This window comes from Nylanderia fulva, unplaced genomic scaffold (genome assembly GCF_048542155.1).
Source record: "Nylanderia fulva isolate GAGA-0341 unplaced genomic scaffold, ASM4854215v1 Scaffold47, whole genome shotgun sequence".
In the NCBI taxonomy this organism is placed as follows: Eukaryota; Metazoa; Arthropoda; class Insecta; order Hymenoptera; family Formicidae; genus Nylanderia; species Nylanderia fulva.
Window position 1 is genome coordinate 1,197,664 of NW_028190554.1, and position 27,120 is coordinate 1,224,783.

General features: G+C 26.0%; 3 protein-coding genes and 1 long non-coding RNA gene across 12 annotated transcripts; 2 read left to right on the forward strand and 2 right to left on the reverse strand.

Moving 5' to 3' along the window:
* The first annotated feature begins 7,352 nt into the window (after nucleotides 1-7,352).
* On the forward strand, nucleotides 7,353-18,170 carry LOC114942212 (ABC transporter G family member 20). Of its 8 annotated transcripts, none has more exons than XM_085486693.1 (14): nucleotides 7,354-7,677; nucleotides 9,030-9,323; nucleotides 12,280-12,478; nucleotides 13,681-13,951; nucleotides 14,190-14,422; nucleotides 14,873-15,062; nucleotides 15,219-15,308; nucleotides 15,575-15,687; nucleotides 15,795-16,180; nucleotides 16,491-16,606; nucleotides 16,745-16,815; nucleotides 16,934-17,022; nucleotides 17,166-17,342; nucleotides 17,733-18,170. In XM_085486693.1, the coding sequence occupies exons 3-14, from the start codon at nucleotides 12,282-12,284 to the stop codon at nucleotides 18,032-18,034; spliced, it is 2,235 nt and encodes a 744-aa protein (XP_085342819.1). In that variant the 5' UTR covers nucleotides 7,354-7,677; nucleotides 9,030-9,323; nucleotides 12,280-12,281; the 3' UTR covers nucleotides 18,035-18,170. The 8 variants fall into 8 exon arrangements, with proteins under 8 accessions (XP_029173369.1, XP_085342819.1, XP_029173363.1 ...); XM_029317530.2 differs by having other exon boundaries at nucleotides 9,063-9,323; XM_029317532.2 differs by having other exon boundaries at nucleotides 7,354-7,596.
* Nucleotides 18,171-19,537: 1,367 nt separating this feature from the next.
* On the reverse strand, nucleotides 19,538-20,508 carry LOC114942203 (uncharacterized). The gene is made up of 3 exons (XR_014925650.1): nucleotides 20,110-20,508; nucleotides 19,936-20,024; nucleotides 19,538-19,744 (listed from the first exon to the last, which is right to left on the reverse strand). It is a non-coding gene; the product is annotated as an uncharacterized LOC114942203 (long non-coding RNA).
* A 1,106-nt stretch (nucleotides 20,509-21,614) lies between these two features.
* LOC114942197 (uncharacterized) lies at nucleotides 21,615-23,266 on the forward strand. Its single transcript, XM_029317511.2, has 4 exons — nucleotides 21,615-21,701; nucleotides 22,092-22,403; nucleotides 22,558-22,711; nucleotides 23,176-23,266. Exons 1-4 carry the CDS (start codon nucleotides 21,615-21,617, stop codon nucleotides 23,235-23,237), a joined length of 615 nt encoding a protein of 204 aa, XP_029173344.2. The 3' UTR covers nucleotides 23,238-23,266.
* A 5-nt stretch (nucleotides 23,267-23,271) lies between these two features.
* LOC114942193 (uncharacterized) lies at nucleotides 23,272-27,096 on the reverse strand. 2 transcript variants are annotated; one of them, XM_029317507.2, is made up of 7 exons: nucleotides 26,655-27,094; nucleotides 26,080-26,344; nucleotides 25,613-25,739; nucleotides 25,147-25,277; nucleotides 24,130-24,276; nucleotides 23,876-24,052; nucleotides 23,272-23,692 (listed from the first exon to the last, which is right to left on the reverse strand). In XM_029317507.2, the coding sequence occupies exons 1-7, from the start codon at nucleotides 26,668-26,670 to the stop codon at nucleotides 23,593-23,595; spliced, it is 963 nt and encodes a 320-aa protein (XP_029173340.2). In that variant the 5' UTR covers nucleotides 26,671-27,094; the 3' UTR covers nucleotides 23,272-23,592. The 2 variants fall into 2 exon arrangements, with proteins under 2 accessions (XP_029173340.2, XP_029173341.1); XM_029317508.2 differs by lacking the exon at nucleotides 23,272-23,692 and having other exon boundaries at nucleotides 23,887-24,048; nucleotides 26,655-27,096.
* Nucleotides 27,097-27,120: the final 24 nt, after the last annotated feature.

Genomic DNA, 27,120 nt, shown 5'->3' on the forward strand with positions numbered 1-27,120 from the left:
AATATTTATGCATATATATGATCTTACACCTATCACAATTTTTTTAAAGAGAAAAAAGAAAAAAAGAACTATATATAGAAAAGCGTTATTTTTAACAAATTCTAATGGAAACATAATTTTAAACAGCAAATGCTTATATATAATTTTCTTTCACTTTTTATTATCAAACAAATTAATTTTTCACATTTATGTATGCGCAGTTTAAGTTTTAATTATTATTTCAGATTGAAGATATTTCATAAAAATGTTTGTTTTTACACATAAACACACACATCTCTCTTAATATTATTTATTTCACCAAAATTGATTTATTTTTTATTTATAGATGATTATTATTAAAATTATGGGAGAATGAATATTTTAAAAAGTTTTTATAATGCAATTATTTATTACAAAATAATTGTTTATTAACATTAATTTTAATAATTCTGTAACTCATAAAATGTATAGCAAAAAAACGAATCAAGGTATCGCGCAACAAAAAAGTTTGATAATTTCAGATTTTGATTTTGTGTGATTTTCTCTTAAAAATAAAAAACAGTTAATGTTATATATTATATACAATATTATATAACGCTCACGCACACATATTCTTGTTTCAGAAATATCTATAAATTTATTGTTTCTATACTATCAAAAAGTGAGCTGATAATTATTATTATTTAAATTTTTAAAACAATGTAATATATAATATAGTTTGTTATTAATATTTTTGTGGATTTGATGCTTCAGTAACTTCTATTATTAGTGTTCGACATTATATATAGAGACAAAGTTTGAAAATATAAAAATAAAAAATGCGAGATTGGAGTGCGCCGATATATTGATAAACTCACAGTCTTCACGGCTGAAATGTAAGCATCTTGAAATAATCATGTGGCTCTAACCATCTTTATCATCAGAGTATTATTTACGTGCACCTATTACTATGCTACCAAATATACTTTCCTGCCTAAATGATGCAAAGGCAAGTGCAACAGGGTCAATCAAACAGGTTCTGAAGTTAATTGATTTTATTTAATAATTAAATATCATCTTTATTGTGATATTTATAAATATTTGTAAAGTCGTTATTTTCATTTAAAGTGGACTTTTAAATTCTTTCTAATTTATTTCAGATTTCTAGGATTATGTTGCAAAAAATAAAATGAATTTCCTCGCCGGTAGAAAATATCAGATAATCCGAAACGAAAACTGGTTTGCGTAGCAACCTGGTCGACCTTGTCTCTGGTTGGAAAACAGGAGCAGCAACTTTATTTCTAAAGAGAAGACTCGCGACTTACATTACAGATGACAATTTTGCATATAATCATCAGTTGCGCGACTTTTAATGCGTCACTTTATAAAATAAAAACGCGATTTACTTGCGCAATTGAGTAAGAAACTACGGTTCAAAAACAGTTCAAATATTATATAACTACTTGATGAGACAAATCTTATAGCACTGAGTTGTCACTGAGAGAAAACGAAAGTGTGATCGGTGTATTTCAAGATGATTTTAGCTTCTCGAGCATTCTCTTTGTGCGCTATTTCCGCTATACGAAAGAAAGTTAGAACTATCGAGTTGCATAACAAACCTACTAAGAGAAATGCAAATTATTTTTGACGGTGATTTTGATGTGAAATAATATCTAAAAGTTTGTTTCGATCCTATTTTTAAATCTCAACAAATATTGAAAGATTCGATTTTATGGCACATTTTAGAACTGTTATATAATTTTAGTGTCAAATATAAACTTGAGATGTCAGAAACTAATTCATTTAATAATGAAAAGTTCGAGAAAATTTTTATATAAGCATTTACAGCTTGTGAAATTATTTTTCCATGTTTAAAAAAAAATTAAAATTTTTTTGTTTAAAAAAATGATAAAAATAAGATTACGCACTACGTGAATAGAAAAGAAAGATGCATGAATGCTATGCTAATTTGACATATTTAGTACTCAGATGATAAAATAAAACTTTTTATATAATTTAATGTTATCTCAACAGATATTAAAATATATACAGCTTTATGATAGATTTAAATTTTAAATAATAATTAAATATCACATTAAAGTAATTTTTTACGAAAATATATTTTAACTTTTGAACAATATTTCCGATATTTCAAGTCACACAATAAATCTTTGAAAATAAGAAAAATGTCAAAAATTATAAAACTTTTGTCTAATCTATATATCATAATTCGGGAATTAATTTCTCCCTTTCCAACATATAAGTATAGAATCAGTGTAATATAAATTTTGTACATTTTAACAAAATCTTATTAAATTAAAAAACTACATAGAAAACAAAATTTATTATCAGCTACAATAAAGTTAGTATGTAAACCCACTATGTAAATGAATGGATTTGATTTTCAACTTTTTCTTTTTGTATTTTTTATATTTAATAAAGTGAGATTGTGTATGAAGTTTATTTTATAGAAAAGAAGAAAAATATTACTACATTTTTTAAATTATATATGTTATATTTTCTCGTAAGTTAAAAATCTATAAATGTGAATTGTTTTATATTTAATAACTATATATATACATTTTAATATTTATTTTAATCTTAGTATGTTGTTTTAGTAATTAAATCTTAAATTATAGATCCTCGACCTATTGTTGGCATTTATACTGATAATAGTTTATTACTGATAATTATTTTTTTATTACTTTTTTGTAAAAAAAATTCGTAAATTGAACATTGAGGATCATCAAGTATTCTCAGTAATACACGTCATATTATAATGTCTGTAGCGCGTGTGGATATAATTATATATCAACAAATAGCTGATGTAATTACAGAAAAAATAATGCAATAGCATAGAAGAAAAAAAGAAGAATAAAATCTAAATAAAATCTAAATTTTAAAATTTCTAATTCTTTTCTTGTTTTTTTTATTTAAATTGTTTTAACTCAACAGTTTGTGATTAAAACATTATAATATTTTATTTTTTATATTTTACTATTAATTCTAAACAGCAACGTATTTTATAAGATAGAAAAAACTTTGTAACATCTACCGAAAATTATATAAATAAAAATTAATTTTTTATACTATTTTGTATCATAACTTCAAATATGACACCGATTACAATCATATGTCAAGAAACTTGTCTTGCATATTGTCACACATTTATATATATTATATATTCCCATACAGCACAGATTATTGCAATTATATTGCAGCAACGTTGCAATGTTGCAAGTTGCAATGCAACATTATAAAGACATTGCAAAGATATAGGTGCACAAAATTCCAGCACACTTGTAGCAACATGACATTAATATTTCGGAAATATTGCATGTAATCCAAATTCTATAATTTATATATTGTAATATATATACATATATATATATATACCCAGCAAACACCAAGTTACAGCTATATAATTGTTAGTTGTAATTTTCCACTCAAAAATAATACGTGTATTATAACAATTATATTGTTGAGTGGAAAATTACAACTAACAATTATATAACTATAACTTGGTACTTGCTGGGTATAATACTGTAATAAAATAATTTTTTGCAATATTGTACAATAAAAGATGTTAACGATAATCAATAATTTTATTATCTTCCAAAAAGCGGACATTTTAACATTGCTGCAATTCAACATCAATGATGTAGCAACATTTTGCAGTGAATTTGCAATATTGCAATATTGCGGTGAAAGATTGTTGTAATATTTTTGCAATCTAACGGTGCTGTATGGGATTATATCAATATATCAAAAACGATTTGTGAGCCAATACACTGTGTATATTTACACGATAAATCCTGTGTATATTTCACCTACGCGCATCTATCGTCATGTATATATAGACATATTATCAAATATTGAACGAAGCTATGTAAGCTATGTCGCGTGAACTTGAAATATCGATGTACTGTTCATTTTGTCACTCGTTATTATTTCTTTTATAGAGTACTGTGCAATTCGCATACAGGCTGACTTAAGTTAACCTTCAAGTATTGTGGAGACAGAACACTTCAATGAATAATTAATAATGAATTATACAACTAGTCTTATACGTAGTAATATATACTAAAAATTATTTTATTTTCATAAATTTTTCCATTTCAATAAATTTTTTAAATAAAATAATATTACAGATATTTCATATAATATCAAAAGCTTAACAATAAAATCTCATCGTAATTACAAATAATAAGTATAGAAGATTTTTAATTGCTGTTATGTAATACATAATTATTTAATTTTTGTATAAAGAATATTGTTTTAATAAAATAATCTATATAAATATTTTATAAATTTATATAGATTATATAGAATTTAGTATATAAATTTTGAAATATATAATATTACTATTTAATATTTAATATATATATTGCTATCTAAAGTTTTTGAAAATAATAGTCATAAAAATAAATAAAAAATACACTGTGTATATTGTGTATATATATAAATATGACTCTATATACATTTATGTATACATTTATATATATATATATATATATATATATATATATATATAAAATTTCAGAAATAATCTTTATATTGCGTAATATTTATTAAATACATTTATTATTTCTATAATAATCTCATATAACTATGTTATCGTGGAAATAGCCATTCTATATTTTATATAACAATTTAAATAATAATTTTCATAAATTGGAATTATATCGAGATTATCTATATGTATCTCTGCACATAATGCAGTTTTTATATGTATTTTACAGCATTAATTTTCAAATTTTAGAATTAAACGAGCTATAAAAAATAAATTCATAAAATCATTTTAGTGCTTTCTTCAATGTTATCATTACCATAATTATTCAAAAAAAATTGCTAACAACAGAGCTCTAAAAAAAAGAGGATTGCCTTGACGTATTCAACATCCACATGTAACTATAATATATTTTCATCAGTAAATAAAGAAAAATTATTGAAGTATACTGCCTTTTGCTATAAGTATATATATTCATATTTTTTTATATATTTCTATAAATTTTATACTTTTTATACATTTTTATGATGTTATACTACGTTATTCATTATTTTGTTTGAACTTTTGCATTGAAAATAGATGCGATTTTATAAACGCGCACCGATACACGTGTATTGCTTATCATTGATGAACATCGCAATAAAGGTTGCCAGAGCGTAATTCCGATTTCTAATCGAATTTCACACGCATTCGGTATTGTAAGAAAAACATTGAGCGTTACTTTTTTTGTTTTATTCATTAATTAATCAACAATTTTGTTATTATTCTAATTGTTATTATTCTTAATAATTATATTTGTCATTTATAATTATTATTTCTAATTTAAGATACATTTAAAAATATCTTATCTTTATTTATGATAAAAATAATATAAATATTAATATTAATTATTTTTTTTTAAATAAAATTATTCGGACCAATATTTTTCTCGTCTAATTCTTTACAGGGGATGTTAGGAGAAGGAACAAGGGGAATTTCTGAGATCCCAACCATAGGATTCAAATTCCTTAGTTTCCAAATTTTCTTATCTTAATCTGACGCAATGACATCGCGTTTGGCTCTATATATATATATATATATACACACTATATATGCACAGCTTTTCACGATGAGTTTTTAATTTTTTTTTTTTAATTTTTATTGAGATAAATATATATATATATATATATATATATATATATTTATCTCAATAAAAATTAAAAAAAAAAAATTAAAAACTCATCGTGAAAAGCTGTGCAATTACATAACTGGCATAAAAAAAATTAAATGAATTGAAAGCAACTTACAAATCAATTTTTTTATCTTGAATTAATTGGTTTAATAGGATTTTTGATTTAATAGAATTTATGATAAAATATTCCTTATAATGCGCATATCGCATGTAAATAAGTTTTTTCATTTGAGTGCAGATATTTTTTTCATTTATATATATATATATATATATATATATATATTATATTAGATTTTTTTAGTTGTAAATTATAAATATTCTATATATCGAGCATTTAAATTTTCAAGCAAGCTATATTATACTGTCTCATAATTTACCTTAATAAATAGCATGTTATATTTTATTTATGTAATAAATGATATAATGTCAAATTATATAATATTGTTATAATACTTTATAAATGATAATCCTTAAGAGTCGCCAGTAATAAATAATGAAAATCTCTCCTCCAATTTTAAAGTCGACCAGACTGGCAATAATTTATTTTAAATAATTAGTTTAATTTACAACGTTTCGGCTGTCATTGCAGCCCTTTTCAAGTAATCCATAAACAATTATATACATATAAATATAATCTTAATGCGCTTAATCATACAAATAATTATAAATTTACAAAAATATATATGTTTACATACCAGATTAATACAATAAATCATATTTACAGCAAACCCCCGACAAAATTAACCATTGTTTTGATGAACAATGTATAACTGACAGAAGTCAGCCCGAAATAAATAGATGTTGACTGTTAGTAGAAAACTTAGTTAGTAGAAATAATACTTTATATTCTAGATTGAGAAAATTGTAATATGAAATTATAAAATATTTGTTAAATAAATATATTATTTTTTTAGAATTTTTTAACATAAAATACAAAGTATATAAAAAACTTGAGGAAAAGATCGACATTTTGAACATATAACATAATCAGTTTTTTCCGTCTTTCTCGATTTTATAACCTGAATCAACAAGAAGTTGTTAAGGTATTAATATATTCAATTTAAAATTTTTTAGTACTTTTTATTCTCTACAAATATTATTTATTCTACCATTGCATCGTTGCATATACGAAATATACAATAGTTTCAGTTCTAATATTATTGTAAAAACTGTACGATATCAGTATAATTATTCACTTCTTTTTTTTTTAAGTACGTCATATCATTCGTAATTTTCTTGTTGCTTAAAAAAAAGGTAATTTTTAATAAGAACAAAAACTCTTTTGTTCAATTTTTTCAATGTAGACAGAAAACCGGTTTCGAATCATTTCTCCTTTAATATAACACAGAAAAATTATCTTGAATAATATAGTATATAAAGTAGCAAAACGCATTCACTATATGCAATAATTGCAGCAAATTTTCTTTGTTCCTCAAGAAGTATTTTTTAACATTCTACAATATTTTGTTTAACATTTTTGATGCCTGAATCATCACGATCATCTCGATCATCTGATAATATCTTTCTCTAAATGAATTTCTTATCAGTCTATAATTAAAAGTTATGTTGGCTCGGACACGTATTGTTTGGATATTCTCGGAGTAATCCAAGATTCGTTTAGACAACATTGAAGCAGCGTTCAAGCTTGCCCCTCTAAGAGAAACTGTTTTGCTCAAAAAGAACGATTGCACAAACAGCATGTGTCCGCGAAGTCTGACTGGGCCAAGCAAAGTCAGTTCTCTCCGAGTCTCGTCGCGGTCAGGCGACCACTTCTACTCTCATACGGCCTCTGGGTTTTACTAGTCGCGCTCTCGAATTCGATCTTCCGCCAGTCAGTTTCTTGACGAGATAAGTAGGTGAAACAAACTGAATCTCGCGATCGTGATCGAGTCTTTACACAGTGTCTTTACGTCATTCGGAAGGGTCTTTTAGAATTAGTTCTTTTTAATACGGTTTTGTGAGTGAAACTTTAAGTTTCCCAAAAAGTGCTTTTGTCAAAATCTTTTCAAATATTTAAATCGAATTTCTGATATTAATGGTATTAATCGATATTTATATTTTTATGTTGGAGTGTGTATTACAAATATCGTTCAAAATAATAACAAACTGTGATTTTAAAGAGAGAAATAGATCTTTGTTAATTTAATATCTTGAAACTTACTTGGTGCAATTTTTTTGTGCGACAATTGATTTGCTATATATGTAATATATTATTTCAAATCGAGATTTGATAATGCAAAAGTGTTTCTCGGAGAATTTTTCAAAGTAAAAAGCTTTAAGTTAAATTTTGATTTTAACAAGATTTTTACACTAAAATTCTTTGAGATTTAATTTTGATGTTGTGATAAAAAAAATTGAAATTTGAAATGTAGTATTTTTAATGTTCGTCAATGATAAAATCTTCAAGAAAAAACTTTTTGTCTTCTAATTAATTTTGATATGGTTTTGAAGAAAAATCTAAAGAAGCTTGACATTTGAAAGATTTAATTAATGCGTAATTTTTGCATTAAAATAATGTAATAATTTGAATTTTTGCTCTTTTAAAAGACTTTCATAAACTTTGGAATTTGATCTTTGAATAGATATAACTTTTATAATTTACATACTTATTTTTTATCATTCAAGGCTACTTCAAGATTTATAAGAAATTGTGCAAGATTATTACTCATATCTTTGAAATTTAAAGTGCCATTGAAGGATTGTTTTGCATTCTTTACCACATTATTTTAAATAAAACATATTTTCGCAATAATTTTCAAAAATAGATTGTTTTTAAATCTCATACTTTAACATTTTTATTATTTATCATTTGTTTTCGTTCTAATTAATTTAGAAATTTATAAGAACTTAATTGATCTACTAATTTAATTTGTAAAAGAATGTTTCAAAAATAAGATCTTCTCAATTACAATAGTGAACTTTGGACCTTATGATGCAAAAGTCAATAAGAATCTCAAAGAATCTCACCATTCTTAACTGGCAGATAAGACGTAATAACAATTCAGTCTGTAAATTTAAATCTTTCTACTTTGAATTTTCTAAAATTAACAATTCCCCATCCAATTTTTTTTAAATATTTAAAATTTTTATTACTCTTTGCCTGAACTGAAATTAATCCTGATAAAATGTTATACTAGAAATGAAATATACATTTTAACAAGAAGCAAAAGCTAAAGATATATCGTAATTATTAAATAACAAACATAAAAGTCATCAATGAGCATCTATAATTGTCTCGAAAACTGGTTTTGCGCAACAACAGAGCAAATAAAAAAATTAGCAAAAAATAAATTACACGTAAAATAATTAGTCAATACGATTGGAAACAAAGAGAATAAAGATTGCTTGTATATAAAATAATTTCTAAAGTTATTTGAATAATCCGAAAAGATATCAATTAAGAAGATATATGTTCTAAAAAAGGAAACAAATAGACTAAATAACATAATAGCTGCTGAAAAACATTTCTGAAGAATATCTATGAATACTTATCAAGAAGAATATCAAGAAGTTCGAGAAGTCAAACGAGTGGAAAACGAACAAAGAGAATGAATTAACAAAAAAGAAAAAAATTATTAAAGGTGCTCGCTGAAGAGTTGATCTCGCATTGATCTTATTTCTAAGAGACCTTGTGTGCAGAAAAGTCGAAGGCATCATAATTATTGTCATTATAAAATCCTCCAGGTTAGTGTAGCCATAAATTGCAAATCTTAATGAATCATTGTACATGGAATGTCATTGCACATTGAATATATTAATGATTCATTTTTCTGAAAAAAGAGATAAGTTATATATATATATATATGTATGTATGTATGTGTGTGTGTGTGTGTGTGTTTTTAATTACATTATATTTTATATTTTTAAGTATATTATATACGTTATAATTTAATTATTTAGTTATATATTTATATATATATATATATATATATATATATAATAATCATAAAAAATTTATCTCATATATTGTATATGAAAATTACTGTTACGTATATGTATATATATAAACGTACAAATAAAAATATTAGTCGTATAATATTATATTCTAAAACCATTATTGTGTCTTTTTCGATCGACATTGACATTATCCTTGCGATAACGATCATTGACGATTGCGCCAGCATCATTGACTGCCAGTTATTTTTTTGTTTTGTAATGGCATAAGTCAGTCAAAAGAAAATTGTCGATACAATAAAAAGACTCTACATAATTGCACTCGACATGTCAGCAAATGTAACGAATCCGTTTTATTCATTTTATATACGTCTTACGTTCATTTTATAACGTCACAAAGTCACTGATAAAAAAAGTGCAAATCTATTATTTATTAATTTACTTATTTAAAGATAGTTCTTAATATCAAATTTAGAAATAAAATTTAGAAATAATACAATTAAAAATTATAATAAATAATTATAATCTTTAATTGTGTTATTTTTAAATTTGATACTATAAGAACTCTATAACATCTATAAACAAATAAATAAATAAATAACAGATTTGCATTGTAATTTTAGTGATTTGTGACGTTATAAAATGAATAAAACGGATTTGTTACATTTGTTGACATGTCGAGTACAATTATGTAGAGTTTTTTATCGCATCGACAATTTTCCTTTGACTTATATACCATTAGTCAAAAATTTTAATACACATTTAGAGTTTTATTTAAAAACTCACAATCTAAAACATTTGTCATTGAATTTTTAATAATGTAAAAAAATGTTAATTTTTTTAACTTAATTTCAAAAATAATTCCTATATAATAGGAGCAAAGCTTGAATTATTTGTATATCGATAATTATTTCATATTCTCCTTCATAATTAATTCAAATTCAATAATTCGAGACAAGGTATTTCCCGCAATACTGACGTATATACTCCTTCGATCAGTGATTGCGTATGTCTGCAATGTAAGCAAGTTCATCGGAAAGAAACCGCCACGGAGAGTTGAAAGAAAGGAAAGCGATCAGACGTAACCTTAGCCGGTCTCTCTTCGTTGGTCTGCTCTTTCGTAATACATATATCTCTCTCGCGCGCGCGCGCAAAAAGAAATGAACAAATTACGTGAAAGCAGCTGCGTTGCGTAGCATGTAGCTTACTCATCGCTTACATTTTTCGGTTAGTTTGATGTAATAATACATTAATGCGGGTTTCGTAAGTTAAATTGTTCATATACCTATCTTGGTTGCATACTTATTGTTGCGATGCGCGAGTTTTGCGATGAATTCTCAGCGCACAGGTACTATGAAATCTCTCGGAGTCTATTGAGTTCTATTAAAGATTATTCGAGTCACAATGACTCCGATTATTTCTACTTTCGAAAAATAAAAACTTGAAATATTTTATCGTATCGCGCTGAATAAAAATATTAACTTATTGTTCAATGTATGAGCAGATGCAATAGAATATTTTAATTATATTGTTGTAATAATTGTTGCATTCCATTTACATCAAAGTTCAGATAAATCTCACTTTTGTCTTTCTTTAACATAGATGTTGAAGAAAAACAAAAGTGAGCTTTATCTGAGTTTTGATGTAAATGGGAAGCAATAATTATTATTTTAAAAGTAAAATCTCTCTCTTTTTCTCTCCTTCAAAAAAAGTAAAATTAAATAGAGCAATATAAATATATACATTTAAAGTAAATTTAGAAAATTTTTTATATTATATTTTATTAATAAATATCATATCACATACAATGCACCGCGAATAAAATGAAGACAATTAACACAAAGAAAATAAAATTTCACATTAAAACTCCTGAAAAACTCCTTTACATTAATTAATAATTGGCACACTTAATTGGCAACAATGGTAAACGTGATGTAACATATTTCTTAACAGATTAAGAATTTGATCGAGTCATCAATTTCTACAAAATCGCAATTTCTAAAAAACAAAAAATATTAGCTTGTTTAAAGCGCAAAAAAAAATCCCGACACTGTCTCTCTTAAATATTTGTCTTTTAATAAAATAAAAAAATTAAACAATTTTTAAACATATTGACTTTTGTCTCTAATGATGTCACTCGTATCACTTAAGACTATTTGATCACTGATATATATGTTAAATATTGAGATGATTATTTATTTTTGTAAGATAATTCATTGACTGAACAAAAGGTAAATGTTTAAGCAACATTGAAACTAATCTCACCTCTTTTGAACATAAGTAATTTTAATAGTAAATTGACGAAATGATGAATGAATGAATGATGTGTGTGTATGTGTTAATCGTATATTCAGTTTATTAATGATCAAATTAATTTTTTTATTATTCAACAACGGGATACTATGTTCAGTCAACGATAAATCATAAGTTGCCAATGATGTAACATCGTAACAGATACTATCATTTATATAACTGGACCAGAAAGAGAAAAAAGAAAAGAGAGATTTTGAATTCTCACGAGTAGGCTTCAAGTCGATCACGTCGTGTTTAATTTATCATTTTCAATAATTGAAAAAATATGAAAGATTGATTGCATGAAAATGTCACGAGCGTGTCAGCAGAGAAAAAAGTGTAGCCTATCAATCCAGAATTAAAAAAAAAACAAACAGCTGGTTTAATCGGGATGATTAATGAAGTGCAATAAAAATACATATGATTACATATATACCTGTTTGTAAATTTAAAGAGATGGAGAGTGCGACCGTACCGAGCACGGTGATGGAGTTAAAAACACGAAGAACGCAATTCCGGCCACAACAATCAACCTTGGATACAAGAAGAAAGCAAGCGGTTTGTGTCAGACGTGCCTTCAAGAAATATGGGTCGAAGAACAACCCTAACATCATTCTAGATGGTCTCAACATGACCGTGCCGAAGGGTACGATGTAAGTGATCCTCCTGCAACATTAATACAAAAAGAAATAATTTAATTTTAATATTGATTTAAACAAACCGATTCCGTCCATTTCTGATTAGACAATTGCATTTACATTTTTTTTTAATATTAGTAAAAAAATAAAAGGAGAAGTTAAATATGTATCATTTGTTCTCATCTTCTGCTAAGACTTTTAAAAACATAAAAGTCTTGGATATTTAGAAATGTTTTTTAAATTTAAATATCAAAAGAGTAGAATAAAAAATGTTAATTTTGTAGGAAAAAAATTAAAAGGATCAGGAATATACAATATATATATATATATATATATACTTATTAAATTATGGAAAAACTAATGAAACTACTCGACATTAAAACTTTTTAACCAAAATTTCAATCATATAATTTTTTATACATAATAATATAATTTCTGTAATAATATTTTTGATATTATTTCTACAATATGTTTTTTATGAAAGAGAAAAAAATGAAAAGATAAATAGAAAAAATCTATTCACACGATGTATAATATATCTTTTGATGTCACAAATAAGCATTCAAGAAACAATTTTTAAATTCCATGCTGCGACGAAAAGAACATATTAGTATAAGAATTCATCTTTGTCTTTTTTTACTGAAAAGTACATATACATAATTATTTAAGAGAAATTCTAGTAATGTATTAGCAACTATTTATTTCGTTACATTATTATCATATTTATAATACGTCAATAAATTTAAAATTTTTTGTCGCAAAAAAAGGAAACTAACAAATTGATAATAACAAGCTAAATATTAAAAATTTGTAATATATTCAGCTTGTTATTATGTTAATTTATCAATCATTGACATTTTTTGTGACATTTACGTAAAATTTTTTAGCCAATATAATTAAGCATATATAAATTTTATATTATTTTTCTCCGACCAAACTGACATAAATTTGCACAACTTCCAATATATTATATTATAAATATGATAATGATATATGAACAAATGTCGATATATACATATATAATGTCAATATTTTATACATATAATATATTATATAATTTTGTTATTAACTATAATGGAATGTATATATAGTTGTTACGTTATATCAATATTTATACAATATGTAGTAAATATTAAATATGTAGTAAAATTGTATGCAATAATTATTATTTATTATAATATTTCTTTGTTACAATTGCAATATATTTTCTTATTCAGTTATGGATTACTTGGTGCAAGTGGTTGCGGGAAAACCACTTTATTGTCATGCATCGTCGGCCGGAGACGCTTGAATTCCGGTGAAATTTGGGTGCTAGGAGGCCGACCAGGCTCTAAAGGATCCGGTGTACCCGGTCCTCGAGTCGGTTACATGCCACAGGAAATCGCACTTTATGGCGAATTCTCCATTCGAGAAACTTTTATTTATTTTGGCTGGTGCGCTGGCATGACGACAGATCAAGTGGACGATAAGCTGGAATTTCTTATAAAGGTAAAATACCTAAATCACGAAAGGGCAAAATCTTCAAGAGATTTAAACTTAGGAAAATAATTTAAAAAATATCTAATTACTCCAAATTTTTATTCATCAATAAAAATAAAATCCTCTCAATAATATGTGATATTTTCTTATACACATAAATTTTTTTAACTTTCTTTGTTATTTTATTATAAATATTTGTATCATCTTACAATATTGACTCTCAATAAAATTTACACTTTAATTGTAGCTTTTACAATTGCCTTCGGCGAATCGTGTTGTCAAAAATCTATCTGGTGGTCAGCAAAGAAGGGTATCCTTCGCTACTGCCCTTTTAGCCGATCCAGAGCTCTTGATTTTGGATGAACCAACGGTTGGAGTGGACCCTATTCTCCGACAGAGTATTTGGGACCACTTGGTGCATATAACCAAAGATGGTAACAAGACCATTATTATCACCACGCATTACATCGAGGAGACCAGGCAAGTTATAAAATAATCACTTATATTTTTATATAATATTTTATAATATTAATATCGTCTTTTTGAGATTAAACAGATGTATATCAAATACGTAATATTAAAAATTTTTACCGTGTTTTTGACTACTAATTGTATACAGCGCGTATGCTCTGTGCTTGAATTAAAGTAAGAAAAACGTTATATTTATTTATTCTCTTTTCCCAAAGTCAATTAGTTTGTGAATTAAAATGTATTTATTCAAGTGTCTGCAAATATATAAAGTTATTTGCTATACATATATTATAAAATGTACATAATGCGTCAATAATAATGATAATACATTATTAATGAATAATACAATACTAATGAATAATACAATATTAATGAATAATACAATATTAATGAATAATACATGTTTTTTTTCTATTAAATAATTCAGAAAATTACTGATAATTGTTAAATCCTCCATAGGCAAGCTGGTATGATTGGCTTGATGAGAAGCGGCAAATTTTTGGCGGAGGAATCACCGACGAAATTAATGGAGATGCACGGATTAGAGACTTTGGAAGAGGTTTTCTTGAAACTGAGTAAGAGACAGAATTTAGGATTAAGGAGAAGAAGCAGTATTCTAAGCAATTTAACGGGCCTTCCGCCCGAAGAAGTAAGTATAAATGGGAAAAAATTTTGACGCGTTTTGATTGTAATTATTTGGCATTCGCGCATCTATATATTTTTGTGATATACATATATTTATTGTATGTATTTTATTAAAATAAAATAGATATTTTATTACCTAAATTTTTCCTCTTTTTCATAGGACGTGGACGAGATGAGTGGTGAATTCGGCGACAACGTGAGCATATCTAGTCGAAGGAAAAGTATAGTCAGACGTTCGGCAGATGACAATGTAATAATTTCTATAATAGAAAAATAATTTCTAAATAGAGAAAAAGAGAAGAAATAATACACACTCTCTCCATTTTTATGTAATTTAAAATAATTGCGAAAATAATTATTTTTAATAATTATAATAGAGTAGCAATTTTTTTATATATATAATAATATTATTTTGCTATCTGGAAAAATTTATTTTTTTTAAATGATTAAAAACTCTTCCGCTCTTTCTATGCAAAACAATTGCCATTTATTTCCGCCTTATTTTTTTCCTAATAGGTGGAAGGATTGCCGCCGGATGAAGAAGGTTCCTCTAAATTTACTATGCTCGATCCGATGCATATGAAGGCACTTCTTTGGAAGAACGTCTTGTGGATGTGGCGAAATGTCGCGTAATTTTCTATTACATTTTTTTACATTAAATCCATTTTTATCTCTTGTTTATTATTTTTCAAATGCAATACTTATTTCCACTCTCATTTACGCTTTTTTTTCGCAGAATAATGTTGTTCATCATTGCACTGCCGGTCGCCCAGATAATCCTCTTCTGTCTTTCCATCGGTAAGGATCCCGTAGGTCTAAATCTAGCCATCGTTAACAACGAACTCAACAGCAGCATGCAACCTTGTGTTCCCACAACCGGATGCGATTGGTCGTTACTGAGTTGTCGTTATCTTCAGTATCTGCAGAAGAAGACCATACGTTTCTTACCATACGACAGCGACGAAGAAGCCGAATATGCAGTGGGACATGGCTGGGCATGGGGTGCTATAACGTTTCCATCAAATTATTCCGACTGTCTTAGGGCAAGGATAGATTACGGCAGAAGTACCACGGACTGGGACGTCGAATTTGGAGAGTTGAAAGTCGTCATGGACATGTCCAGTAAGTCTCCGAACGTTAAATCCTTGTATATAATATTCCCACTTCAGCGACTTTTCGGACCTATATTTTTCTCGCTTATTTCTCCATATGTAAGTTTCGAAATTAATTTATATGTGGAACTTTGGGATCTCAAATTGAGATACAGTTCCGTTTAATTAATTTTTCGTTTCGTTTCCTTGGCTCTATTGCCCAGCTTAGAAGACAGCATACTTATATTAATAATATTCCTTGTTGTTGTAAATCAATTTTTTTCCGATAATCTAACATCGAGACACATACACTTTTTAATACGCGACATATTTTTACATAGATCAACAAATAGGACAATTGTTGCAAAGAGATCTGATTTACGCGTTTCAAGACTTTGCAAAAGAGCTTACTGTGGCTTGCAACTATAGCGCGAAGTTGACGAGCATACCTGTGCAAGTAAGAGAATAATTATGCAGATATCTATTTTTATTTGTTAAACTTATGATATTATAATATATTGGTGTTATCTTCTTTTCATATTTTATAATGTTTTAAATTATTGTTGACAATAATTTATCTCTGTCGTTATATCAGTTTAATACGCCAATTTATGGACCTGCGGAGCCCAACTTTACGGATTTCGCAGCTCCTGGAATAATTTTAACGTAAGTACTTGCATTAATGTAATAGTATAATAACATGTGTTAAAATAAATATTCTTTTTTCTAGACTTTTTTTAGTGATTTAAAGGGCAGGTTAAATAAAATTTTGTAATTCTTTCAGAATTATCTACTTTCTCTCAGTCGCATTGACGTCGGGCGCCATGTTATTGGAAAGAAATGAAGGTTTACTGGAAAGAGGTCTTGTAATAGGTGCGTTAATAAGCATGCCTTTCTAAAAAAAGGCATGTTAATCTTACAATTAGAACATGTAGGCAAAAAAATAAAAAATAAAAATCGGATTCATAAATTTTGTAATTATCATAATTAATTATAATTTTATATAATTTATTCAGGTCTCACTAGTACGGAGATTTTCTTCGGTCACCTAATCACGGAATTCGCAGTGATGTTCGGACAAAGCGTGATGGTTCTTGTAGTCGCATTCGGCATCTTCAATATCACTTGCGAAGGTGACATAGGCTGGATCACTCTCTTGATTGTTCTCACAGGCCTTTGCGGCATGTGTTTTGGTGAGTCATTGACTATTATTTTTATATTGGAGCGTACAGACAAGTATATGAAATATCACACGCATAAAATATTTAAAAAATTTTTTTAAATCGTTCTTTTATAAAGTAAACGTTTTCTAATGATCAATTTATGTATAATATATGTAATGATTATATGCATTACATTTGAGCTATACAAATTTTTTGCAAAATATGTTTCAAGTTTTGCGAAATGTTTGTGATTTTTTAAATAACTTGTTTAAAAAAATTGCGAAAACGTATGAAAAATTGGAAAATGTCGTTTTTCTTTTCAATTATACATATATGTATGTAATGTGTATATATATTTTTTTGACATTTTTTTATCTAAAAATATAGAAATATTTTCCAAAAACACAATTCAATTTTTAGGATTTGTCATCGCCTGTTTCTGCGATAACGAAAGAAGCGCTACATATCTGGCTATGGGTTCTTTTCTTCCAATTGTGATGTTGTGCGGTATCGTCTGGCCTATAGAAGGCATACATCCTTTTTTAAAGTATATTAGTTTTCTATTACCTCTGACAAAAAGTACAGAATCTTTGAGATCAATGCTAACCAGAGGTTGGTCGATATCGGAACCTACGGTATATTATGGTTTTACTGCCACCCTCATTTGGATCAGCATCTTCATGAGTTTATCGATATTATTACTTAAGTTTAAAAAGAATTAACTTAGAATAAGGGAAGGATAATTTTAAAAATATAGAAAAGAATCAACCAAATGACTCTGTTAAGTATTCTCTGTAAATTGTAAGATAAAATAAAATGAAATAGAAATAAAAATATCTATATATATATATATATATATATACACATATGTATGGATATAAACCAATATATAATAATATAAATCAATATATAAAATAATAAAATCATAAAATAATTAAATTAAGTAAATAAAAACATGCCTAGAAGTTTTAATTTCAATTTTATAATCTGACTAGAACAACGCACCATTTCTCAATTTTGTATTAACTTTTAATACTTTAGAACTTGCCAAAAATACATTTTTCCTAATTATTATTTTTTTCTAATATTAGTTTTATTTTCCAATATTAGTTTTATTTTTCATAATATTAGTTTCATTTTTTCTCTAATATTAATTTTATTTTTCCTAATATTAGTATTTATTTCCTCATGTTAGTATTATTATTGCCAATATTAATATTATTTTTCCTAATATTAGTTTTATTTTTCCTAATACTAGTATTATTTTTCCTCGGGTTAGTTTTATTTTTCTTAATATTAGTTTTTAATATTAGTTAATTGAAAAAAAGAGACTGCAGTAATTCCCAACCAGAAAATATAAAAAAATGTTTAGTGCTCTGCACTTAAGCATTTAAATAATTATAAAGTTTTTTTACACAATATATATTCAGTTTAGACCTGTTTCTACCAACGTCGATTAAATTTAACCTCCGATTAAACTATATCTTTGCCTCTTTTTAAGAACTGAATTGTAAAAAAAACAAAAAATATAGTTTAATTAAAATATATTTTCTCTGAAAATTTTTTTATTTTTTTTCATTTCATATTTTTTAAATAGATAGAATAAATAATTTTTCTATTTTATAATATATAAATAATTTTAAAAATTTAATTTAACGAATAAAATAACGAATAGTATTTTCTAATTTAAATATTCTTATAGCAACAATTGCAATAATAATTTTTGTATGCATGCGTCGCAATTTTTGAGATTTTATTATCAAAGAATAATAGGTATAACTTCGCTTTGCGTGCGTAATTATATTCGGTTAGATTAAATAAAATAATATATATGTATATATATGCTATATAAATTTAGTATTTATAAGAAAATTGTTACTCTATATTAATATAGCAATCAATAATCAAAACCAATCGGCATGGCGAAAAAAGGCAACAATACATTTCGAAACTTTGGAGATAAAAATCGATACATTCGAGAATCAAATTAACATGCCTTTTATAAAAAAAGGATACTGTTATAAATTAACATATCATATTTTAAATTTGAGAATATCAATCTAATTTATATTTAAAATATCAATCTAATTTATATTTGAAAACTAAATTTTAATTTATTTAAATAAAAATTGCTCAAAGACGCATAAAAATATTACATTGTTACATAAAAACACATCTTGTAATCAAAATAATATAAATATGTAATAATTTAATTTAGCATATAAAAGAGCAAGTCATTACATGGCTCGTGTTTGTCGATGAAAAAGACAGAAGACTTGCAACCAGTTATATAAAGTAAATATCGCTTGCAATAATTCGTTGCGTTTTATATGCAAACCATCCAGAAAGAATCTCACGAAAAAAACAATGATCTCCACGATGATAACGCAAAGTTGCATCAATAACCAAGGTGTATATAGCATAGGATATTCCTGCTAAAGCAAAGTTATATATATTTATGGAAGAAATAGAGCTATTTAATTCATTCAAAAAGTCTTTGAATTAGTTTATTATCCAGATAGCCACAGTAATTATTATGACATTATTTTGATGTCAAAATGATGTCATAATAATTACTGTGGCTATCTGGGTAATTATATTATTTTTAATCTTTTATACTTACCGTGATGGCTCCTAACATAATTAATGTATAATGTTCGATTCCCAATATCGATGTCATCAACTTCAAGTCTCTCTCAACGGTAAAGGGCACTGCAATTATCATTTTAATATCTAATTAATTATGTAACAATTTAAAAATATCTATTAAAATGTAAAACGTGAAATAGATTATTACCTTCTTGATTAAGTCTATGGCGCGATGTTCTGCGACTCTTATAATTTATTGTGCGTATTATATCAAGAGCCGTGATTACCTGACGAAATTTTTAATAGTGCATTTAAATATTTATTCTTTATTTGACACAGATGAATAATTAAATTAACGTATTGAGAGTATTACGATAGACTAACGGTCTCAATGAGGCCTAAAACGATTACATATAACGAACTGCCCATGACATAATGATCGCACAACGAACAAGCTATTCGACCAATTTTCTGCAAAATATAAAAGTATATACAAATATTCTTAAGAAAGTATATATTTTGTTTATAAATCATTATATTTTTCTATCTGTATACTTTCTTTCTTAATCTTTTTAACTATATTAATTTGTTAATAACTAAAATAATATTAAAATAATAATACTTAAATGACATATTAGAACATATAGAAATCGAAAATCTCTGAATGATTAAATTATTTTTTTTATAAAAATAAATATATATTTTATATTATATATATATATATATTTAAGTCATAATTAATTAACTGCAATAAATATTTAATTACAAATTGTCCACTATGGATTTTAATATTTCGTCGATCACGGAAAGTCATTATTCGCTTCATGTCCCAATTCTTCGTCTGGAAAAATCGCATTTCTTTTCCAAATACAAATTATTAAGCAATTTGTTTAATAATATTTTCATTTCAAATATACAAATGTACTAAGCAATTCGATTAATAGATTTTTTCATTGTACTCGCAATATGTCTCCGCAAATTTTCGAGGTTTGCTTATTGCATAGATATAAGAATATGTATATATAGCATATGGTTTATTGTTATCTTTCGATTGATCGCAATTTGACTAACGCCAATTGATTGTAAATCAACTTAATTTGATAAGATATTTGTAATATATATGTATTTGTAATATATATAATGTAGAAAATTTTTAAATAACACATTTCTTTTATTAACATTTATTATGAATAAATAAATTGTGACCTGTTATGTTGTAAAATAAAATATTTATAGTTATTTATTATTTAAACAAATTATAAATGTATGATTAACATTTATTTTCCAACCTTATAAAGTTTAAATATATAGACACGCTGTATCGAGTTATGTGAAATCATAAATCAATAATATGAAGTGAGCGAGTTTTGCTGTTATTGCAAAATAGTTGTGTGTAATTATAGTTTTTCGCTTTATCTGAATTATATTATTTTCATTATTTGGTTTCTCTTTCTATTTAATATTTTTCTGTGTCTACAATCTTTTTCGTGTTGCTTATTTTGTAAATTTATGAGTCATATATGTTTGAAAAAGTACTTGTTTTCTCTTCTTATGTATATATATATAATTTATGTGGCATTTATATTTATATAAAATAATAATTTAAAATTTACACATACATATTAATACATACAAAAATACATACAAATATATATTTTTTATGTTAAAGTTATAGATCATCCGTTTTAAAAAATTTATTACCATTTATCAGTCATGATGAGTCATGTGTCAAGTCGTATTCGCAACAATAACGAAGATTATTCAGAAAAAACGAAAATGTGCAGTCATCAGGCAAAAACGGTATTTTGCAATATTTGTAAATTAAATTTAATATATTAATATACATTACTTAATATAAGATTTATTCCCTTCTTTTAATTAATATGCTCCTAAGAAAGATGCAAACATGCATGCTAAGATTAAAAATAAAGTGATTAAAAATAAGTACATGTACATATATGAAAAATTTGCAAACTTATAAATAAAATAAAATTTTATCTGTTTATAGAGTAATATATAAATAACCAAATTTGCATATAAATATTTAGAATTTAGATAGATGTATACACGCAAAAATACATTATTATAAATAAGAATATAAAAATTGCCATACTTATTTATTAAAATTTTGAATTCTTATTTTATCTTCATACAATTTTTTTCAATTTTCACATATTTTTTCTTTCGCAGATGATTGAGTCTAAAACATCACCACATATGTTTAAGAATCATTTTGACAATTCTCAAATGATCGGAAAGATTGAAAAGAAGACGTTCTTTGACAGTGAAATTTTCAAGATAGTCAGAGGAATGTTGTTAGCCTTACTAATATTATTCTTGTGTTATCACGGACCAATGCAATATAGTGTTTTGGAGAATGGTCAGATCCTTCATGGTCTTTCTTCGAGAAAAACGATCATGACCTTTAATTTGGGCTATTCTCTTTCGCACTCCATAATATCCGCTATTGCAACTGGCATGCTTATCTATTCCATTATTTTGGTAAATAATATAATAATAATTTTTGATGTCTATTTATTCTTCTCAAATTTTGATTTTATATATGTATATTTACATATATTTACTTTATATATTTATATATTTTGTATATTACTCTTTTATATTTATTTTATTTTAATTATTACGCATTTTGCAGAAACAGCCAAAATTTAGTTGGCCCCTTATGAGTCTCTTTATGGCCGAACTTGTCTACGATTCCTGCGATGCGATTGAAATGGTTTGGTATCTCTTTGGGTATCTTCGGCTACAAACTGCGCTGCTTTATGCTGCAGGAATTCTTCTACTGATTTGTAAATTTTTCTCTTTTTAATCTCCTTTTCTTTCTTTTTACAAAAAAAACGTAACACGAAAATAGAAAAAAATATGTTTATATATTTTTTTAATCACTGCAAGCAAGCTATCGTGTACTGTGACTAAAATTTACAAATCATTAATATTTACTAAAATATTGTCTTTTTTTCTAAAGAATATTGTCTATTGTAAAATTATTTTAAAAGTAGATTAAATTTAAAAAATTTTGTTACAATAAAAAAAGAGAATTTATTTTGATAAATAATATTAAATATGAAAAATTATTTTTGATAAATATGCAAAAATATGTCACAATTACAAAAAATTTTTTTACAGCTTTGCTTTTATTATTTATTTAATTTATCTGATTTAATTAATTTACTATTTATTTTATTTCTTATTTTCATTGTAAATTGTATAGTAAATGCTACTATATACATTGAGTCTTTTATATTTTATTTAGTGGCAGAAATCTGGACGTGGCTGGGTGTTTTGCGACTCTACGAGTATCGAAAATTTCAATAATTACTGATTAAATGACAGACATCAAAACGATGAGTATAATGCACAAATATATATATATATATATATATATATATATATATAGCTTGTATTCTGTACTGTATATATCATACACATTTTTTCACAAAATTTGCAGCAGTATTTAAATTAAAGAAGAATATATTTTCTTTTCTATATAATTTTGTCTTATCTTTTAATTTCGTAAAATCTTATCATCTTTCGTAAATTCTTAGTATAAAAATCTAAATATCACGTTTTTTTTCTCATTTTTATTTTTTTAATTTTCAGGTCCAGTTATATTGAACTTTTCCATGGCTTTACAAGGAGAGAAAACAAGATCTTTAGTTATATATAATTTCTAAAAATTTCTAGTTGATAGGACGGTAGGACAGTCGAGAACGTTGACGGAACATCGTGATTTTAAATCAAGTATTTGTACTTCAGGACACTTATCAATTCTAAAAAATATAAAAGTGTATAATAAATGTTACAATATATCCTATATGTGTTATATATTTATATTATCACATTATTATTATATTATATATATTTTGTATTTATTATTAACTATATTATCATCTCTATTAAAATATTTATAGAAAATAAAAAGAAAAATTTAGATAATTTTTAACTGTAAATACCTTGGACAAAATTTATGCAAAACATCTTTTAAATTATAAATTTGCGTAGTATTTTTTGATATTTCCTGTAATAAAAATCCTAAAAATGCTTGACATTGTATTCCTGTTGCTTGCAAATCGATTGTCGGATCAATCGTGAACAATTTGTTAGGCGTGTAATTTCGTTTCTCTTCCTTACTTCAGGAATAAAATAGAATCACTTAAAAGAGATTATCAATTATTCATTATTATTTATTTATAATCGTCGCACTTACCTCCACCGAAATTTATTGATACTCGACAGGTTGCAATATGCACTAGGATGCATAGCGACTCCGGGAGAATTCCAGAGTAAATATGCTCTTGCTGCCATCAGCAACAATCCATTGCTCAAACTTTTCGCAATGTTCGATAAATTTGACCTCATAATTTTAAAATATAATTGAGAATTACAGAGTAATGTTTCTTCGTTATGTACTAATTTCTTGTCAATACTTTGATGGCCGTACTTTTTGCATAAAAGCTTTTGTTTGTCGTTGATATTTTTCGCCAAAAACTTATATGTATTCGTTGCTTAAAAATCATTAAAATTACTATTATTTAAATATTATAATATTTATACACATGCAAAAATGCTAAATTTATAGACTCTGAAAATTTTTGAATTAAAACTGGCTGAATGATTTGATTACAGATGTCTAATGTAATAGTATATAAATATCTGTGGTTTTGATGCAAAAAAAACAAAATACTTTCTTAGATTGATAAAAGTTAAACTAAAAGAAACAGTTTTATTATAAAAATATATAAATATATTAAATATAGTCCCGTAAATCTTATAACAAAAAATAGTACAAATTTAAATAAACATGAAATAACTGTGCTGCATAAGAAGATAAGAGGCTTTACAAGGAAAATCACGAATACGTGACATCAGCCGATAAATCGCTGGCAGAACTAAATCACACATGTAAGAACGGCCGTCAAAGTATTGAGCTACTTTTCACACGCAATAATAAAATATATGTATAGTATATATTATACTATAAACATTGTTTTACAGGGAGAGAAAAATACCCTGTATAGATTCTGAGTGTACATGTTAAGAATTATATTGTATACTATCGGATCCTGATATCAATAAGAGGGAGGGTCCTGCAAAATTATTTAATTAATATTTTTTGTTTCATGTTTAGCTTTTACTCCAGAATCAACGACAAATTTTTTTAATTTCCAAAATTCCAGGATCCGCTAGTGATATTGTATATTATTAATTAGTGTTATATAATTACTTGCTGAAGAATTCGTCAATCGATAAATCGGCTATGTGAATATTGGTATTTTGAGTAGCTAGTGCCATTTTAATATGAGCTTCCGGAATATTTAATGTATCGGAAGTGCGCATCAAATTAATCAAATGTATCTACAAAGATATATACTTTATTAAATTGATGTGCAAAGATAACATTGTTATTATGACGAGAAAAAGGAAAAAAATTCATGTGATAAGCTCTCGTTATTTTTACGTCAAATAATATGCATTTGCTACTTGGAGAATTCATAATATGATCGACTACTTATGTTTTTCTTAAAAGATAAAATCAATATTGTCAGAGTTTGTAAAATTTCCATATCTCTCATAGAAAATATTTACTCTATATAAAGCGTATTAAAACCAATATTTTACCAATATTTACAAAAATAAATAAATTACTTTTAAATAAATCTTTAATAAAAAATTTAAAAATGTTGACATACGTTCAAATCGGGTTGTTCTCTCGCCGCAGCCTCGATATAGCAGAATTCTTTTCTGGACCAGACTTGCCCAGCTTCCTTCACGAAATAGACATTGAATGAATGCTCGTCTTCCAACATATTGTATTCACTAAAATATTAATATAGATTGTCATTATTAGTATTTACATATTTGTCAATTCATAAAAAAGATACAAAATATTTTACGTGAGCAATATGTTTTGATATAAATTATTCTATTAAAATTAATATTATTAAAATAATTTATTAAATATAAATAATTATATTTAATTATATTTAATTATTATTATTAAATTATTACATTAAATATAAATAATTTAAAATATTGTAAACAATATAATATTATTGAAATAAATATTAAAATTGATTTCTACATATATTATTAAAATTAAATAATTTTTACTTTTTTGAAAGTATTAAAATAATCCTTGATAATGATTAATACGTACCAGTAATTATCATTGCTTGTTACCGGTGTGCAAAATATTGCCGTGATGAAAGCAAAAAGGACCAAGCCGCTAATGATGAGACACGCTGCTATAAACGAGGAGAACAGATCGTTCGGCCATCTTCTTAACTGATGTGCGACACCTTTGAGCATCGGTGAATTATACTGAGCACCCTGAATCGGGCCTTCGAAGTACATGTACGGAAGATCAACAATCTTAGCCTCGCTCTCATCCAGAAAAAAAGGAAGTCTGTCCTCGTCAAGATCTGAAAATATTCCACTTTTCTTTTAAGTTTTCTTTTATGTATTAAATGATTCTATAAAAAGTTCTTATCAGTTTTTTTCCGTGTGAAAATATAAATATTTTTATAAAAGAATATATATTCGCAATATTTCTTTATTTACATAAATATTTTCATGTTGTTTCGCGCAGACAAATTAACTGATAACAATAATGACTGATAAGAATATCTGATAAGAACTTTTATAAGAGCCACACACAATATTTGCGATTGTAGAAAAATTATGTAAAATAAACATTGAAACTTGCGAATTTTTACACTGTCAGATACTCACACTTAGCTTTCGGCATTCTACCACACTTTGTCACACTGTATTACTTCGGGACTTTCGTCAATAACGCTTTCAAGTGTCAGCGCAATTTGCCGAGTCGACACTTCATAATAAAAGTCGAATGGACTAGAATCGAGCAGCAGCGATGTTGAGAAATCGACGAGGTATCCCGAATTGCGTAATTATAAGGTGTCACACTTTAGCGAAGTTGTCCGATACAGACAATGTCAGAAATGACATGTCAGAATTTTCTCATTTTCAATCGAATACTCGGTTAGCTCGCGATGCAATAAGCTGCGTCGATGTTTTCTATGCACAAAAACACACTTTTACGCGTGAAAATGTGAACGTGAGTGTAAAAATGTGCGGACTCGAACGTGACTCGCGGCAGCGAATTTTATGTCTGATATCTGACGCGATTCGAAATCTATCGAAGAACTGCGGCGGTCGGGATATATCGAAACGATCG